Source organism: Lichenostomus cassidix, chromosome 2, assembly GCF_008360975.1.
Source record: "Lichenostomus cassidix isolate B80296 chromosome 2, HeHo_3.0, whole genome shotgun sequence".
In the NCBI taxonomy this organism is placed as follows: domain Eukaryota; kingdom Metazoa; phylum Chordata; class Aves; order Passeriformes; family Meliphagidae; genus Lichenostomus; species Lichenostomus cassidix.
The window spans coordinates 90,597,708-90,615,407 of NC_139482.1; the positions used below are offsets into that span (position 1 = coordinate 90,597,708).

The 17,700-nt window shown below is 41.9% G+C and overlaps 1 protein-coding gene and 1 long non-coding RNA gene across 2 annotated transcripts in view; one reads left to right on the forward strand and one right to left on the reverse strand.

Annotated features, from left to right (window-relative positions):
* Positions 1–6,616, reverse strand: part of SLC39A6 (solute carrier family 39 member 6) — a 19,520-nt gene extending 12,904 nt beyond the window's left edge. Inside the window, exons 1-5 of the mRNA XM_085052331.1 lie at positions 6,482–6,616; positions 4,390–5,171; positions 3,020–3,200; positions 2,582–2,751; positions 1,146–1,355 (exon numbers count right to left, since the gene is read on the reverse strand). Coding sequence (XP_084908457.1) covers positions 1,146–1,355; positions 2,582–2,751; positions 3,020–3,200; positions 4,390–5,142 — 1,314 coding nt within the window. The 5' untranslated portion in view covers positions 5,143–5,171; positions 6,482–6,616. The remainder of the gene's footprint in view (positions 1–1,145; positions 1,356–2,581; positions 2,752–3,019; positions 3,201–4,389; positions 5,172–6,481) is intronic.
* On the forward strand, positions 5,404–16,183 carry LOC146441748 (uncharacterized). The gene is made up of 4 exons (XR_014850032.1): positions 5,404–5,510; positions 5,828–5,982; positions 15,655–15,788; positions 15,883–16,183. It is a non-coding gene; the product is annotated as an uncharacterized LOC146441748 (long non-coding RNA).
* The last annotated feature ends 1,517 nt before the right edge of the window (positions 16,184–17,700 follow it).

Here is a 17,700-nt window from a genome sequence, read left to right on the forward strand (position 1 = left end):
AATCCATTCCTTGTGGCTGTGAGGAGACAAAATTCTTGCTTTGCTTGAAACTCTTCATGTTCCTTCCTGTCAAACAAATTTAACTAGAAATAGGGAAAGCTCACAGTCAGTTTAGCTTCAGTATAAACCACACCAACACAATGTCCCACGATCAAAGAGCTTACATGGCATCTGCTCTGCGACTACTGCCTTAATGACCAATTTAACAAAGAAACTAAACAGAGGTTATCAGTCTTTGAGGTAGCCTAGCAATTAGCTATTTTTAAACTAAATAATTAGTATTTACTAACTTTTTTCAAGCAAATCTTAGGGTTGGTTGGAACCAGATGACCTTTAAAATACTCAACTCAAACCACTCTATGATTCTATTATATTACCAGTTTCTGCCTTATCTTTCTTACTGAGTCAACTTTGATATCATTCTTTATTCCTGGCTACAGCGGTCTTTAAAGAATTGTTGCCAGAAACTGGCAAGTGACCAGCACTTATGACCTGTCAAAATTGTTATTTAACTTACACATAAATAAAAGCATACCAATCTGAGAGATGCATTGCTCTTTTTGGGGGACAGAAGGGAAAAGGGGCTTGACAGACTCTGCATATCCACATGGAATGCTATTCCATGAAGTCATTTTCTACAGCATACTTGGATGCTTATTTACGTAAGTACTTACTGCCAACCCTTATAGGTCTGTGCAAGTGCCCTCCTCAACAGCAGTACAATAACTGCACAAGGCAATCTTATTGCATCCAGAATTAGAATTAAAATAATAATAAACCAGTTCAGATGGTCACAATTGTCTCAAGATGTCAGAAGGAAGTCAATAATGAAGCGCGTTCTTAAATCACTCTGTTAAAACTAAAGATGCAACTGGACATTTGCTTATGAAACAATTCACTGCGATGTCAAAGCCTGTACTACATTGTCTGGTTATGGAAATAGTTAAGAGCCCTTAATAAAAGTACCACACAAAAAGTTTATCACATATTTTAGAAGTGTATGTGTTCCCAATAGAAATGAAATTCTAACACTAATCCAGTCAGCCATTGCTATTAAATTGAAAGATATACGATAGGCTTTTTAATAAGTGTTTTCAGAAATGAGCATGCAATACAATATAGCTTCAAAGTAATAGTCTCCCTACCTTTTTCTTCTTGTCTTTAAATTGCTTTATTAAAGTGATCAAATGCTCCACTAGAAACATGAAGTACAAGCCTCCAAGTGCAGTAAGTCCTTTCCATGTAGAATCCAGGTAAGCACTCTCCTCTGTACTTTGAAAAACAAGATGTTTGTACATAGAGCCTTTTTGATCAAGCAGAGGCTTTTCGTGGTGATGGTGATGGTTTCCATGAGACTAAGGGGAGAACAAAAAGGGGAAAGCATTATATTCAAAAGAACTGTAACATAAGAAACATAGAAAGTATTCTTCATGTAATTTTCCTCATGTCTGGAGTCCAGACCTGACAATTTTCACACAACAAATGCTCTGCTTACAGAATCAAACAATTATAAAGAAATCCATTGATTGGAAATGTGTTGATAGGACAAAACACTGCAAGGAGTGAGAATAGGCCTGACCCACACACCAAAGCTCCATGGACACTGCTTAATCCAAGGTGTACAGCTACCCCCCCCCAAACTCCTGACACTATCAAGGAAACCACCTTTTAAGCAGTGGTCACAGCCAGCACACCAGCAAGTTTTCCATCTAAGAAAACTCGTAGACATAAAACAACTTTTTCTACAAGGAACCTGACTGTAATTTCCTTCTTTAAAGAGAGAGTCTGACATTCTTCCCCTCCTTACTGGACACTGTTCAGGAACAAAAGAACCTTTTGCACATCTCATCCCCACGTGTTTTGATTTACATAACCTTACACAGCAAATGCAACATTAACTGAAAGGAAACAGAAACCACCACAGAATCTGCAGTCACTTTTATGTATCTTATTTCAAAGCTGGAACAAATGACTTTTGGGAGGGGAAGAATGGCTGTATAAGAACTTCAAGAAAGGCAGAAATTCAGAAATCCTATTGCCATTTCATTGTCCCTATTACATAACAGCAATTCCAAAATCTATCAAGTAGTATTTTCCCCAGGACTTCAGAAACGCTGGATTCTGGTAAAAAAAACCACAATGGTTAAGCCATCAACATAACAAAGAATAGTTGATTGTCCATTCCGCATTCAAAGCGTTCAGTGAGCAATCTGCACCACCTGTAAAGTCCATTAAACTGGAAAATTAGAATGAAGAGGCAGCATTGCAATAAACAACTAAGAAAATTGATGCAAAATCCTAGCATACCAGGAACAATAAGTGACTTGGCAGTGTACATGACTAAGAACAGGAAATACAGAGAGGGATAATGCTATGAAGTTCTTGCATTTTTAAGGACTGTGAAACGAATAATACAGATGTTCCAAATGGAAAACCTTTCCATCAAACAACCTGCGTAACAGGGTGGAGAAATTACTCACCAAATGGGTATTAACTAATAGGAATTGAACTTATCACTAATACATACAGCTGTCAAGTTCTCTGCTTTGAGATAACAAATGAAACGGTAATTAATACTTACATGTGGAAGGAGGTGTAAGAAGGCATCTCCACTCAAGGTCCCCACAGCCAATGCCACAAGAAAACTCAAAAGAAATTTGAAAAATACTCGATTCATCAGTGGTACCAATATAACACCCAATAAGGAAAGAAAGCTGATGACAGAGATGGATATAAAGCCACCAATCCATGCTGGTAAAAAAAAAAAAATAGTAACAACAATAAGTAACAGCTGCAGATGATTTTGTTTGCTTAACATTTCTGTTATCAAACACACCTGATCATTCAATTAATCAGATGTTAACAAAAGGTATGCCACAAAGATTTCTCTCTAGTCTTGGTAAAGTGCCAAAAGAAAATGACACTTCTTTCACTCATGAAATAGGTTTCTTGAATTTATAACCAATATAAACGTTTTTCCATTAAGCTTCAATGTTAAAAAAAAAACAAAACAGCCTACCTATTTGCAGAGAGTAACTTTTTGGAGGAGTTTCAGCTTTTTCACTAGTAGCATGGACTATGCAGTATTTGCCATCGATCTGATTAATAAGAGCTGGACAGAGATAACTGAATTCTGTAGCAGTCAATAGTACTTGAGTGCCTATTCCATGTGACTGCATCAGTTTGGATGCATTGGAGCACTGTGGAAAGAGGCATGTGTTAAAGTCTAAACAGAACTAAAATACCATGATATATTTTCAAAAGACTGCACATCCTATCTTAATTGGAATGCAGTAGCACTACATGAAAACAGTTATATGAACACAACCCCAAAACTGGCAATAAACCCATTTTGTAGAAAATGTACCTTTATCCCAACCTTGTAACAGAAAGCTTGTTTGGGAGTCATGATAGATGACATGTAATTATTACTCACTCTCAGCACAAATGGGTCAGATGCTTTGATGTATAAATAGAAAACGCCTAACACTTTTCAGTCAGTTTTAAAGGCCACCTAAGGAAGCACTGACACAGTCAAATACCTTTTTGTAGCAGTGACTACTGCAGAAAGTCTAGTACAGAGCATGTTGTACATACACTTCCTCCAGTAATTAGCTCCCCACTGTACAACCAACACACAGTCTCAGTGGGTTTAAAGAACAGCAGTACTTTTCCTTCCACAGTGCAGAGCACAGCAACAACTTGTGAATTTAGCACCTATCATTACATGCCACACAACACCCACTTGGAATTACCTGGCATGGCTGCAAACATTAAGAGCCCACTTGCTTTTTAAAGCCTTTAATGGAAAAGGATCTGACTGTTTAAGAAAAATGTCTACAACAAAAGTATACTCTTTATCGGTGCTAATTTTTACTGTTTCAAAGTAAAACGTGACATTTTTCCACAACCTTTTTTAGCGTTGTTTTCTGCATACAATCATAAGATGGGAAGGGGAAGGTGTTAGAGGAGGACAGTTCTACACTATCACAATGTGAGACAGCTTTGATAAGAATCATAGTACCTTAACTAGATTTTTTCACTTTCACCCCATTAATAGGAAAACAAGACAGATTCCTGATTTAAGGCAGAACTGCAAATTTAAAATTGTAAATGTTTTTTCAGTTTTAGTAACATTTAAATATATAAATCATAAATGCATTAAACCAAGTGTATGTTTATACTTAATTTTCCTCTGAGCTTGTGAACATGACACCATATTCCTTCAAAATGTTAAATTCCAAGGAAAGTTGTTTGCATGTGTTTGGCTACGGGTATTGTTACACCACAAAACTTGCACCCAGGTAAACAATAAGCGCCTGAAAAATAAGCCATGACAACATTCCCGGTGGATCTGGATTCCTGAGAATACAACACAATCAGCCTCACCTCTTGAGTATTTTGTTTTTTCAGTTTAGAATAGAGGTAACTCCCTCTTTCCAATTCCTTTGGAGAAGTCCGAGATTCGTTTGCCTTGCTGACACCGAGCCAGGTGGCATTGCGGCCCCCTGAGACATTAACAGCACTGGGGCCAGCCAGACCCACACGGACAACTGTCTTGACTTCTCCAGGCTGCACGTTCTGGAGCTCAACGTGGCCACCTGTGGAACCAGTGATGACAGATGCCGTGATCTCATGAACCGTGTTCTTGCTGCGCACAAAGTTCTGCTGGCGCTCCACGTTCTCGGCTTTATGAGGCTCCTTTGCGTGGCTGTTCCTGTGGTCTTTGCTGGCATCAGATTCATGGCTTGGACAAGCAGTCTTCTCAGAGCTTTTACTCAATGAAACATGGTTATGATGAGAGTGATGATCATGGTCATGGTCGTGATGATCATGATTGTGGTCATGATCATGATCATGCCTTATTTTAATCTTTTTCATCTTATCTATACCTATGTTCTGGAGCAGTTTTCTAAACCCATCAATTGACAGAGAGTTGTTTTCTCCATAACGATTAAAAAGTTCTTGAAGGTGCAACTTCTGTATTAGTCCTGCCAAGTCAGTATTAACACCCACTGTCTTTTCTGAAAAAGCTCTCTCTGATGTGTGCACAACAGTAGCTGTCTCCACGCCACGGTGATAACTTTCACACAGCAGTATAGAAAATGATACAAGGAAGATAAGTGACACTGTACTCTCCATTGCAGTTCCTCTTCAGTAGTGAAAACAATCTGGAAAAAGAAGAAAATTTAAACAGTTTGTATAAAACCAATCACATCATCCTTTGTAACACACATTCATAATTGTCCTAAACAAAAAAACCCACAATAAACAAAACCAAACTCTGCTCAAAGTATCGATGCAGCAAGAGACATTTAAATTTCTTACACATTCAGCACTTTTCCCAGATGTGTTGCCTCAGGCAACAGAGGAAGCAGAATACCACAGTGAGGTCACTGGCCAGGAACACCTCCCCAGGTGTGAGCTTACCTTTGTTGAGCTCTGCCTGAGTCACTGCTAATATGGGCTAAACAATGAGAGCCCTCAAGGGTGCACCAACTAAATGCTAGGTTAGGGTTTTCCGTGCTTAAAAGGAGCCTGTAATTTCTCTCTTAGCAATGAATAAATAGTATAAATTGTATGTTCCTGCTTAAAAATCGAAATTCCCAACCTTTCATCACTGGATTTCCCGGAGGTTTTGGCAAACCAGCTGGGCAAGTGTTACCAGCACTCCACAAAAATTTGGGGTTTTATCCTGTCACGTTCTGTCTTTGTTTTAACATTAGTGTCGCACGGCTCCTTTCACTAGGCAGGCAGAGCATTGCTGTGGACCAGATGCTCACAAGTGTGAGCGTTTGTGTGTTTCATTCCACATATACTCCAACAGGGCTGCGAATTAACTGCTATGGAGACTGCGTGCAGGGCTATGCTGCCTCAGCCCTTTTCCAGGGAGACACGGAGAACCTCAGTTTCCAAAAATACTGCAGTCAGCCTTAAAAACACACACCGCCGCTGGAAAGAGAGAGGACCTCAGCGCTGTTCGTAAGTATCTGACGGAGGAGTGCCAAGAGGATGGATCCAGGCTCCTCTCGGTCCTGCCCAGCAAGAGGACAAGAGGCAATGGGTGTAAACTGATGCACAGGGAGTACCCCCAGAATATGAGGGGGAGCTTTACTCTGCGGGTGACCGAGCACAGGCACAGAGAGGCTGTGGAGTCTCGCTCACAGATATTCAAGAACCGTCAGGACGCAACCCTGTGCCACGTGCTCTGGGATGACCCTGCCGGAGCAGGGCGGCTGGACCACATGCTCCACCGCGGTCCCACCACCCTGTCCCACTCTGTGGCTCTGTGACCCGCGGGAGCCGCTCGAACCCACAGCCCCTCCGCGAACGCGCACGGCGGAGGCAGCCCCGGCCGCCCGCGCTGCCCTGAGCGCCGCGGCTGCGGCAGGGCCAGGGCCCGGCACTCCCCGCGCCGGGAGAGGCCGCCGCGGGAAGGGGACGGGGAAGGGGAGCAGGAGAAAAAGAAGCCCGAGATTACCTCTCCCGCCGCCGGGACGGGCTGAGCCGCACCACCGCCGCTGCCCGCCCGCGCCGGCCGCGCCGCGCCCCTCGCTTCCCTTTCCTTTTCCGGGTACGGCGGCCGCCACGCGCCGCGCCGCGCTGCCCAACGGCGCAGGGGAGAGGGGAGAGGGGAGAGGGGCGGGCCTGCCCTGCCCGGCTGAGCGGCCGCGGCCTCCCCGCCGCCCCGAGCACCCCGCCGCCTGGCAGGGGCGTGCCGGGCCGGCCACAGCCAGCAGCAGCCAGGAGGTGGCCCGAGAGGGTCCTTATCTCAGAAACCGCTGAAGTTTGGATTTAGTGTTGTGCGGGAGATGGCCGTGGGAGGCGTGAAAATACTCCCCAAAGAGTTAGAGGGATGAGAGAGAGTCTTTTCGTCCCAGAAAACACGAGTCATTCGGGGCTGGCAGCGGTGGCTTGGATGATGGTGCTGGGTGTGGTAGCATTCCTGGGACGCTTGGGAAGGGTTTTGTACGAGGACTCGCGGCCGTAAAAGGAGTGCGTGTGTGGGCAGGAGGCTGGAATTGGGCCGGCGGGTTGTTCGCGAGGGCTGCGGGGCAGTGGCAGGGCTGCGGGGCAGTGGCAGGGCTGCGGGGCAGTGGCAGGGCTGCGGGGCAGTGGCAGGGCTGCGGGGCAGTGGCGGGGTGCGGGGCAATGGCAGGGCTGCGGGGCAGTGGCGGGGTGCGGGGCAATGGCAGGGCTGCGGGGCAATGGCAGGGCTGCGGGGCAGTGGCGGGGTGCGGGGCAGTGGCAGGGCTGCGGGGCAGTGGCAGGGCTGCGGGGCAATGGCAGGGCTGCGGGGCAGTGGCAGGGCTGCGGGGCAATGGCAGGGGCGCCGGCTCTTCACGGGGTGCGGGGCAGCGGTGAGCGCTGTTCGGGCAAAGCTGTCATCGTAATTAATGGTCTGGCAGAGGAAAACTGCACTCTGTGCACGAGTGGACAAAGAGACAGTAAGAAAAGACTGAGATTACCATGGAGAAGGGCTTGAAACTTGAGAAAAACATGTTGCTTTCTTCTGAGTAAACAAACTACGTTTTTCAAATGTTGCTTTGCTTCACCTTGTAACTAACTAGTCATGAGCCCTTCACCACTGTGAGTCCCAGGCGAAGGCTCTCTTACATTTCCTCTTGATTCCTCCACCATTTCCAGAGTTTCTCTCTCTACCATCACATGATTAATATTGCTGGTAAAGTGGGTGCAGTTGTGCTTACCCATCCCTGCTGCCTCTGGAATTTGGCCTCTCTTGTGTGATCACTTGCCAAGGTTTTTCATCTTGCTGGAGTGTGAAGGGAGTGCTGATTCCTGCCCTGAGATCTGCCTTTACTGATGATTTCTGAATGTTATGACAGTGACTTAAAGAGAACATCCAAACCATTCTCAGCCATCTTTCTCCTGCTGCCTGCACTCCTGACAGAGCCACCTTGTTCGCCAGTCAGGAGGTGACAGATGTCTCTTCTTTACGTCTAATACCTCCCACTCTCTGACTAAATTAAACCTCTTTGTTTGTGAGTTCAGCTGACTGAAGGACAGAAGGGAAGTATGTGTTGTGAACAATTCCAGAAATGGAGAGCAACACATCAAAAGGTTATGGATTTGTTCCATGCAGTCACGAAGTATTGAAAAAATTCTACGTCATTCAGCCTTACTCATTTTTTTTTCTTCTTTTCCCCTGGAGGAAAAGAGGGAGGCTATAAATGCAGGAGTGGGTGGGGTTTGTTTTTTTGTTTGTTTGTGAAATGCTAATTCATTTTGCATGAACGCTATTTACCACATGCCTTTCTATTATTTCAGTGACACAACATTCATGCCTAAAATGCTAATGTTAGGCATTTGTTCGTGGAATATTTTTTATATCTTCTGAAATTACAGCTGCTACATGATGCAGCCTCTTTTTCTAGCCTCTTGAATACATCCACTGTCTCTGTTTCGTTGTGTCAAATCTGAAATTTCCCCTCACACCTTGTCAAGTGTGTTTACAAACCTATGTGTCAGAGCTTAGGTTATACAGAACTGGTCTTCCGTGGTCTCAATCTTTTTTTATTTTATTTGAGTAGTTAACACACATCAGCTAGGCAAAAAGAATCCATTAAAGTCAAAACAATTCACGTAAAACACTTATTTGCAGTAAAACTTGAGGTCAGGTCTGTTTTACCTGAACTGATCTCAGTATGTTTATCTTATGGTAAAATTAAAGTACTTCAATAATTTTTTCTGATTCTGTTATTTAGTGTCTCAGTCTGAATACATATCCAGCCATGGGCTCTGGAGTAGCTGTGCTTACATAAAACAAAGGTCGTGGTCACCCTTGTGGATAGCTTAATGAATGTGTAAAAATCCCTCAGCCCGTGGACAAATGGGAAGCATTAATTAGAGAGTCAGCAGAGAGCAAACAAGGAAGCAGTTTGATTGCTGTAATCTTAGTCCATCATGGAACTGCATCTTAACTGTAGCCTTTAGCTCCAGGCCCCTGCTACAAAAAGGGTATGTTTGGAATTGAAAACATCTGCCTTGTGGGGATTTTTTTTTTTTTTTCCTATTTAGAAGGGAATTTGGGGAGTTTACAGCCTTTTCAGAGTGAAAAATGGATGAGGGAGAATAGGATGGAAGTGGAAGAACGTATGAAATAATACCATGTGCTTGACTGATGGGATTGGTGTTACCCAAAAATTTTCTGATTGCTCTGCTGAGTGTGTACCAGTGCAAATGCCTTAAGACTTACCAGTTTGGAACCAGCAAGGAGCTGTCTGTCCATCCAGTTCTCTTTGCAAGGCTTTATCACAGCTGTGTTGCGTGAGTTCAACATTATGCACTTAATGGAGATGATAATGGGGAAGTGGGCAGGGAAGAGGCCCTGAGTATGATGCTGAGAACCCCTCTACTGTGGTCCTTCCAAGCTTCTACCCCTAAAAGTTTCTTGAGATTTGGAAAGTTTTTTATTTCCTTGCCTTTTGACTTTTTATTGAGAACAGCTAAGTGATTAAAAATAATAAGTTTTTCATAGTAGAAATGAAAACTCTGAAAGTTAAAAAAATTGTGGACAGCTGAAAAGTCACACAAAACTCCCATATCTTCCTTTAAAATCCCCAGTAATCTTTTTATTCTATTAACAACATTTCACAATTGTAAAGAAATCCCTGAATCGGGAATTCCTTGCTATTGTTCCAATAGGTTCTTCTTTTCAGTACTATGCTGAACAAGTTGGCAATTGCATATTTGATGTTATTGTATTCTAAATCCTAATGATACATTTTAATGTAGCAATGTCCTTAGTTTATGTGTGTGTTCTATGGTGGTTTTCAAAATCCTTAGAATTCTGTCCTGAAAAAGCAATGGTATTACTTGTTATATTACTTGAAAAAGCAATGGTATTACTTGTTAACCAAATAGCTGCAGGTTTTCAGCAACCTACAATTTGAGCTTTGGAGGAGAGTTTTTGTTTTTGGGGGGTTTTTTTGGTTGGTTTGTTGTTGTTTGTTTGGTTTAGTTTGGTTTTTTAATTAGCATATGTACGTAACAGTTGCTTCTTAAGTAACAAAACATAAGAGAATATATGGCAGTACAGAATTCCTTATGTAAGAATCTCCAGGACCTTCTCCTGTGCTCCTCTCTTTCTTTAGTGGCTCATTCTCATGTCAACAAATTCTTTTCTGAAGACCTCTCTGAAACAGAGAGGTTTTGACTGAAGAAATAATTATCTGGGAGCTTCACAGCAAGAGCATTAGATCCTTTTGTGCTGTGCTTAGCTGCGCAGATGTCTGGGGAAGCACTAACTGCCAGGGTGGGGCTTTGACTTGTATCATACATTTTCTTTCAAATTGTGGCTATAGTTATGACCTGCTTGCAAATAATTTCTGAAGAATAAGCCCTGAAATGATTAAAATAGTAAAGAATAGAAATCAAATATTAAAGTTATGCTATTTCCCCCTGCAGAGTGTCTTTTGCCTTTAGCCTGATCTGTCAGTTATTGAAGTCTGTGGAGAAACTCCCTAGGGATTTGAACATGTGATCACAGATACTTGTAAACCAAAAACCTTGAAATTTGTGTCTGCTGCAGTTTTTGTGTCCAGTAGTTTTGATTGTATTTTCTGTTCTTCAATGCTTATGATGCACATAAAATATCAGTACTGAAGATAATTTGTAAGCTGTTAAGCTGTGCCTGATAACGTAACGGTAACACAGAAAGTATCTTGGTGCAAAGTGTACATGAGGGGTTCAGAGGCTCATTGCCATGAGCATGGAGGAACAGTGACTTGAAGTAAAACCCCAGTGACCAAGTCACAGGGTAAGCACCAGGGAAAAACCCTGATCTGGATCTGGGACTGTCAAAAGAGAGTGATCAGCCTTGGAACCAAGTGTGAAATTCACCAGACAAGTTAGTGGAAGAAGGTCTCTGGATCACTACAGACATCCCATCACCCTGAGAAGGACACTGAAGTCATTATGGGATGCAGGGACAGAGATCCTTGGGACTGTGCAAGACTAATTATAAATTGTTTAGGGGAAGGACCAAGGAGGGTAAGAGGAGGATCAAGGTGATTTGAGAAGGGACAGAAGTGAGATGATAGGGAAGAGGACCAGTTACAAGGCTGCTGGTAAGTAGTTGAACACTCTGCTGCTTTTCCCAGCCTTGTTACTGAACTCCATTTGTAACTCAGTGGATGAGGATCTGTCTCTTCTGTGTGGATGGAGAAGTAAATGCCAGTGGCTGGGAAGGACACCAGGGGCCATGGGTGCCCATGCTTGTGTTACCTGCAAAAACAAATGTGTGGAGGTCTGAGTGCCAGTGACTGGACAGGTGACTGTAAATATGTCACAGGTATCTGTGGGTCTGAGGTGACAGCAATTGGAAAGACTCGAGTGTGTGCACATTGTGTGGGTGTGTGCATCAGTGTGTGCAATTACTAAGGAACATTAAGCTGAAGGTTCAAGCCAGCTGTTGGAAGGACCCATGGAATTAGGGGAGGAGCTGTGAGAGAGCCTGTCAGGCACTGTCAGACCAGGGGACTGAGGAGCTGGGGATAGACTGACTAAGACCAGTTCCCAGGAGAGCCAGCGGGGTGTGTCAGTGTGTGCATGTGTGCACATGCTCCAGTGGCTCTGGGAGCAACCTGTGTGGGGATACAGGCCTCAGGGGCTTTTGTGTCCAGGTGCCAGCAAGACACAAAGACAGAAGACACCAGAAGATCTAGCAGCCAGTTACTGGACAGATGGAGTGTCTAAGAGCAGCTGCTGGAGGGATCTGTATTATATCCATGTATGCATTCCTTGCTCACAGGCTTTCATCCTAATCAGCCAGATGGGAGAACAGGATGTGGGTGTGGGTGCTGTTGGTGATTGCATGAGGGCTGTGGTTTGGTCTGTGTATCTGTGTGAGTGGCTCTCTGTGTGTACTGTACACCTCCACCTGTTGAGAAAACCTGCTCAGCCTCACTGCTGTGGGATCCAGAGCAGCAACAGTCTGGCCTCTACAGGGCTACAAGATTTGGTAACCTCTAGTAATTATCATTGTTTGGGTATTGTGGTGGTATTAGATCTTAAATTAGATTTTAGATTAGATACAACACAGAAAGGCTGAGTTTTCAGGAAAAGAGTGTAAGCAGCAGCAAAGTATACTAGAAAAGAACATACAGACAATTAATGAGAAAAAAAATAATAAAAAGGAAAGAAACAGTCCAGAGAAACCTATTCAGAATTGCAGAACAATGCACGTTGTTATGTAGCAAGGTTATATATATTCAATACAGAAACAGGCAATAATTTTATACATTCTTGTGGATTGAAAGATTGACTGAAGGAGTCTAAAAGATGCTGAAGGAAGAGAATAACAACATTTGTTAATGCATGGCATGTTTTTCAGTGGCATAAGTCATTATGTATCTTCACAGGAGACTTTACTACATAATTAAAAGGTATCCCAGAATGGAGATTCTGTTCCTTTGTGCCATAGAAATATAATAGTTAAAGTGTCTGATTATCATCCGGTGCTTAGAGCTTTTATTTACTTCTAAAAGTTGCCAAAAAGATTCTGCATCAGAGAATGTGCATGTTTTATGTGTGTCTAAAATACAGGGGTAGTAATTATTTAATCAGCAACTTTCTGCTTAATTTGAGAAAGTTATATTTAAAAAACACAGAAGCTATATCTTCAGCATTTGTTTGTTCCCTTTTTTTACACATTTGATTGTGTGAGTAGAAGCCTGAATCTCAAATGCCCTGGCTCAGTCAGCAGAGGTGAGCTGCCAACTTTTCTGGGGTAGCACTAGGCTTTTCAATACTCGTTGCCTTCACTTCTTTACCTGAGCCAACCTTGCAACACTCACAATGAGAAAAATTCATGGTGAAGAATGATGTTTGTGGTAGCATATTCTCTGCAATTTTGGGTGCAGTGTCCTGTAAAAGGTATGTTGCACTAGGATGACCTCTGTTGTGGCTCTGTAATTTGGGCTGAACACAGGACTGGATTTGTGGCTGGCTACCTTTCCCTTTGACACAGCCTGCTCCTTTTCTGTACCCTGCTTTGCTTTGTCCTAACAGAAAAATGATTCCACTTTAGTTTGTGTATTTCGAAAATGGATTGTAATAATGGAAGTCAGAGTTGCTTAATGTACTATTGGAATAAATTTTTGGAGTTCATGTTACTTTGCAAAGCAAGGGCAGTTAAAAGCTGGATTCAAAAGGCATGTACGAGCACTGCAATTTTTGCTGTATTCTAGGTTCTCTGCTGAATACGGAAGATAATTGGAAGGCACTCATTTGGGAAGTTGTCTTTCTAATCCCCAGTTTAAAATCAAAGTTTTCAAGCCCAAGTGCCTTTGAAATCACTGAAGCTGATGAGTACTCAGGATCTCAGAATCTAAGCCTACTTATTTATAGTATTCAGTCCAGATCTAGTGTTCCCAGGACATTTTAAAAGCCTGTCCTTAATGTAAGCTTGAATTCTGACCAGTAAAGCTTTTATGAATGCCATTAAGGTAATGTTAGAAGTAAACTTGTTCTGACACAAGGGCTGGCTCACAGATAGAGTTGTTTACAGCATAATCTATACATTAAAAGTATTGCTGTATTTCTCTCTGGCACTTTCTGGAAAGAAATAGCAATGTGTGTGTTGGGTAGCTCTCAGGACATGCCACAGCTGCTTGTTTACATGTTGCAGAACAGATTGTGTCCAAAGTGTGTTGTACTAGTTGTACATAGCCAGATAAACTCTAAACCTGCATGTAGCACTTCTAGCACTTTAGATAAGCTACACCTCTGCAACTACTTAGCACATAGAGCGCTTTTAGATATCCAGCACCCCAGCTCTAATCTTCAGGACTTACTGAAAGATTTCTTGTAGTAGGAGACCTGTTGTTGATATTAAGACTTGCCTGTTCTGATAAACTGTTATACTGAGGACCTCAACTCTTGGTAAATTATTGTTGCTTCAAGGTGTGATTGTTTCAAAACTGTGATACAAAAGTAACCTCGTACAGTGGACAGATGCTACAATAATATTAAGCATTACTGTCATGTTTTCTTCTGGCTGTTATGTATTCAATTTGAATAGTATAATATCTCTTGTGAAATAGAACACTAGTAGATAACTTGAAAACCTGGCACGGCCAGGTTTTTTCCTATCAGACTAATTTCCTTTGAACCTAAAGCGGCATCCATCAGATCTTGTCAGCAGCACAATGAGGCACCTACTGTATATTGTCAGTGGAATACCAATTAGCCTTTAATTTTACCACATGCCCAATCAAAAGAGCTATTGCTTTCACATGATGGCAGAAGGTCATTAAAACAAATGATCTTGCTGCCAGACAATGACAACAAAACCACAGCTCAGTAAGTAGTGTATCTGTTTTTGGACACTGACAGCACACTAAATGCTGTGCTGTACTCGCTTTTTCATTCAGCCTTGTTTCAGGTGATCCAATGGTCTGAGAGCTGTAGCTAAAATTCTGTCTCCTAACTTAACCTTTTCAGATACAATTTATTTTCCTGAAATGTTCAAGTACACAGGTATTTTTGATGTTGTAACTGAAAAATTCTGTAGCTCTTCCTTTGCTTTCAGCTGTGCTTGCTGTTTTAGTTCTTAACAGTCTTTTCCAGGAAAAACATTTAATGCTCTGAATGGTTTTTCTTCAGCCCTGCAAAGTGAGTGCTAGTGCATTACTTAAGATGTCACAGTTTGTCTAGGTTCAGTCATTGGGATCTCTAGGTGTTTCCCTTCATATTCTGCTGTGAGATATGGGGAGTTCAATACTCTCTGCAGTTTGGGACATAAGAAAATTTCCAGGTTCTAATTTTCTCATGTTTCTCATCCTACTCGCTTTTGAACTTTGTTCATGTAAGGCAGTTGCTTGTTTTTCTTCCTTCAGCTTGCAAGCAAGCTGCTTCACACAATTCCAAAGTAATCTGGTTAGTGCTGTATGATTGGAAGGTACTATTCACAGATCTGAGTCAATCACACAAAGCTACTAAAATGTGTTAATGTTTTTACATTCAAAAAGTAACAAAACTCTATGTACTGGTAACAGATACTAGTTCTCCTACCATTTATGCTTTTAAGATATCTGTGGAAAAGTCAAACAGAGAAACAAAATTGGGAACAGAGCATGGGTGACAGCCCAAAAAAATCCTCCTCTGTATGTAAGAATGTCAGTTCAAGTCTGCAATTTTTTTCTGTGCTGAGTTTTTCTACTGATTTTGCTCAACGGTGTCATCAACACTGAGAACTCCTGCAGAGCTGCTGCACTGGTAACAGTAAGAAAAAAAAGGATTTTTACCCTTGCTGGAAAATAGTCTAGACACCCAGTTTGTGATTTTTTTTCTGACTATGTTCTTAGAAAGGAAAAATTTGCACTGATGGTAAATGGTCCTGTGTGAGGTTCTTAGCCTGTCTGTAAGTCAGGTAGCAAGTGAGCATCCAGAAAATGAGTATTGTGTATTCATTGACCCAATGACCACATCTCTTCACCCTCCTCCACAGCTGAGGAAAGTTTATTTTCTATGAAGTGTCACTGGAATGTTTTTACCAGGGAAGAAAAAAAATGATGTAGCAGTTACACAATTCAGCTGTAGTCTCTGAGCCTCCTGGTAATAAGCAGAGCTTTTCATAAGTGGTGTCCCGAGAAAGGACTGTGCTCAGTCTGCTTCATTCACCAAATGCAGAGATCAGATGTTGGGTTGGACACCTTCAGATAACATGACAACGATTGCCTATACCATCTGCTGCAGCAGATCCTCAGTGGGTGTCCTGACTTCATGGAATGGAGTGCGTGCTAATTTGGTGCAACACAGCTCCAGTTAGTCTGATTTTTCACTGAGATATGTTCTAGATGCTTTACCTGAAGCCATTCACCCAGTGCCCAAGAATTAATTTGTCCTAACTTTTACAAGTCAGAAAAAGGATGGAGCAAAAGCAAGACCTGAAATGAGAGAAGTCCTGTCCTCCAGGGAATATGTTTTAACTAACAGTGTAATTTGCGGGAAAAGGAGAAAGGTATCTTTTCATTATCTCATTTCTCACACTGCCAACTCAAATTTGGTGGATCAGAAAAGCCTTCAGGTATTCTCTGTGCTCTGTCTCCTAAGAAGTTACGACTTAAATCATAAAGGGGAATGGAGACATGTAAGAATTTACATTAAATGTATGTGTTGGGTATAAAAACCTTAATATCTACCTGTTGTGAATTCATGACTCCATACTAAACTTTGTTTTCTGATGTTTATTTTAAAACCCTAATGTGTACTGCTTATTTAATGTCTTTAAAAGTGAATATCCATGTTTGTGTCTTTAAAATACATTTCTAATGCTTGCAGTTCCAGGGCAAAGAAAGAAAATATGATTCACATGCAATTTAGTACTTCAGAAATGAGCATGGAAAAGAGAAGGACAAATATGACTAATCATGATTATTAAAAAACAGCCAAATGCTGAAAGCAGATCTGAGTGACTAAAAGTCTCCACTCTTTTAAGATTAAAAAATATAATGAAATTTGGCTTCTGATATCAGATGAGTCAGCAATCTCTGCTTTCAAGTTTTTTTGCAAACATGAGCCTGGAAACTCAAAACAGACTTTTTCAAATAACTCATAAAGTTGAACACCAGATATTTCTGGACCATATTTCACACTTTATCATGTATTTCTGGACTCATCAGAAAACCTCCACAATCTCTAGCACTACAGTCAGAAGCCAGAGAAGGTTCCTATAGAAAGACAGAAAGATGCAAAATGCAGAAAGAACTAATACTGCATTTAGAGCAATGTTTGCTGTATTATTTTCTGCAGATGCTTCCTTCATCACTTTGTCCTGGGACCTGCATATGCCAGTCTTCTTTTCTATCTACTTTATGCTCCTTATACAAAGATGGCATGATTCTTGTGGTTATCCTGTGCAGGGCCAGGAGTTGGGCTTTGGTGATCCTTGTGGGTCCCTTCCAACTCAGGATATTCTGTGACTCTATGTTTCTTTATCCAAGTTGCTTTGATGTATGGATGGCAGGTATGAGCAAGCTCTCTTCTTTCTGAGTAAAACAGCACACAAAGCCGCTCTAGTCGAAAGCCAGGGACCACATTAGCAATTCACTGGGTCAGAACTTGTCTCTCCAGACTTTTTGAAGAGCTTATGACTTCAGGTTGGTGCCAGATACTAATGCAGTCACATATATGTCATCAAAACAAGCGTGCATCTGCCCACAAGGCCACACAAAGATTAAAACTAAACTCTTCTCTGTGGACAGCCCATTTCAGGCACTACAAACTGTGCTCAGTAGGTTTGGGAGCTGAAGCAATTTGAGCAGTCAAATATGTAAGTAAGAAGACATAGATACATGCATACGTATAAAATGTGTTGCTTGGGATGATTTGGTTGAAGATGTGAAGGTATGAGTTGCCAGTGTCCTCTTGACAATAGGGAAGATATTCCTGTCACCTACGTGAGCTGCAAGGGGTTAACCACTGAGTCATTGGTTAACCATTGAGTCATTATTGGAAGTTTGTTCAAGCACCAAAATAATGAAAACCCTAGAGTTTGATTTTTGTGTCTTCTGGCAGCAGAAATTTCTCTTGTGTCCTAGTCAGGAATCAAACTGAGGGGTAGGGAAGGGTGATGGTGGTAGTCACAGAACTTGTCAAAAACTTGTAGCTTGCTGAGTGGTTGTAGAGATGGATCTGATAATTTACTTAAAACAAATGGAGAATCTGAAATACACC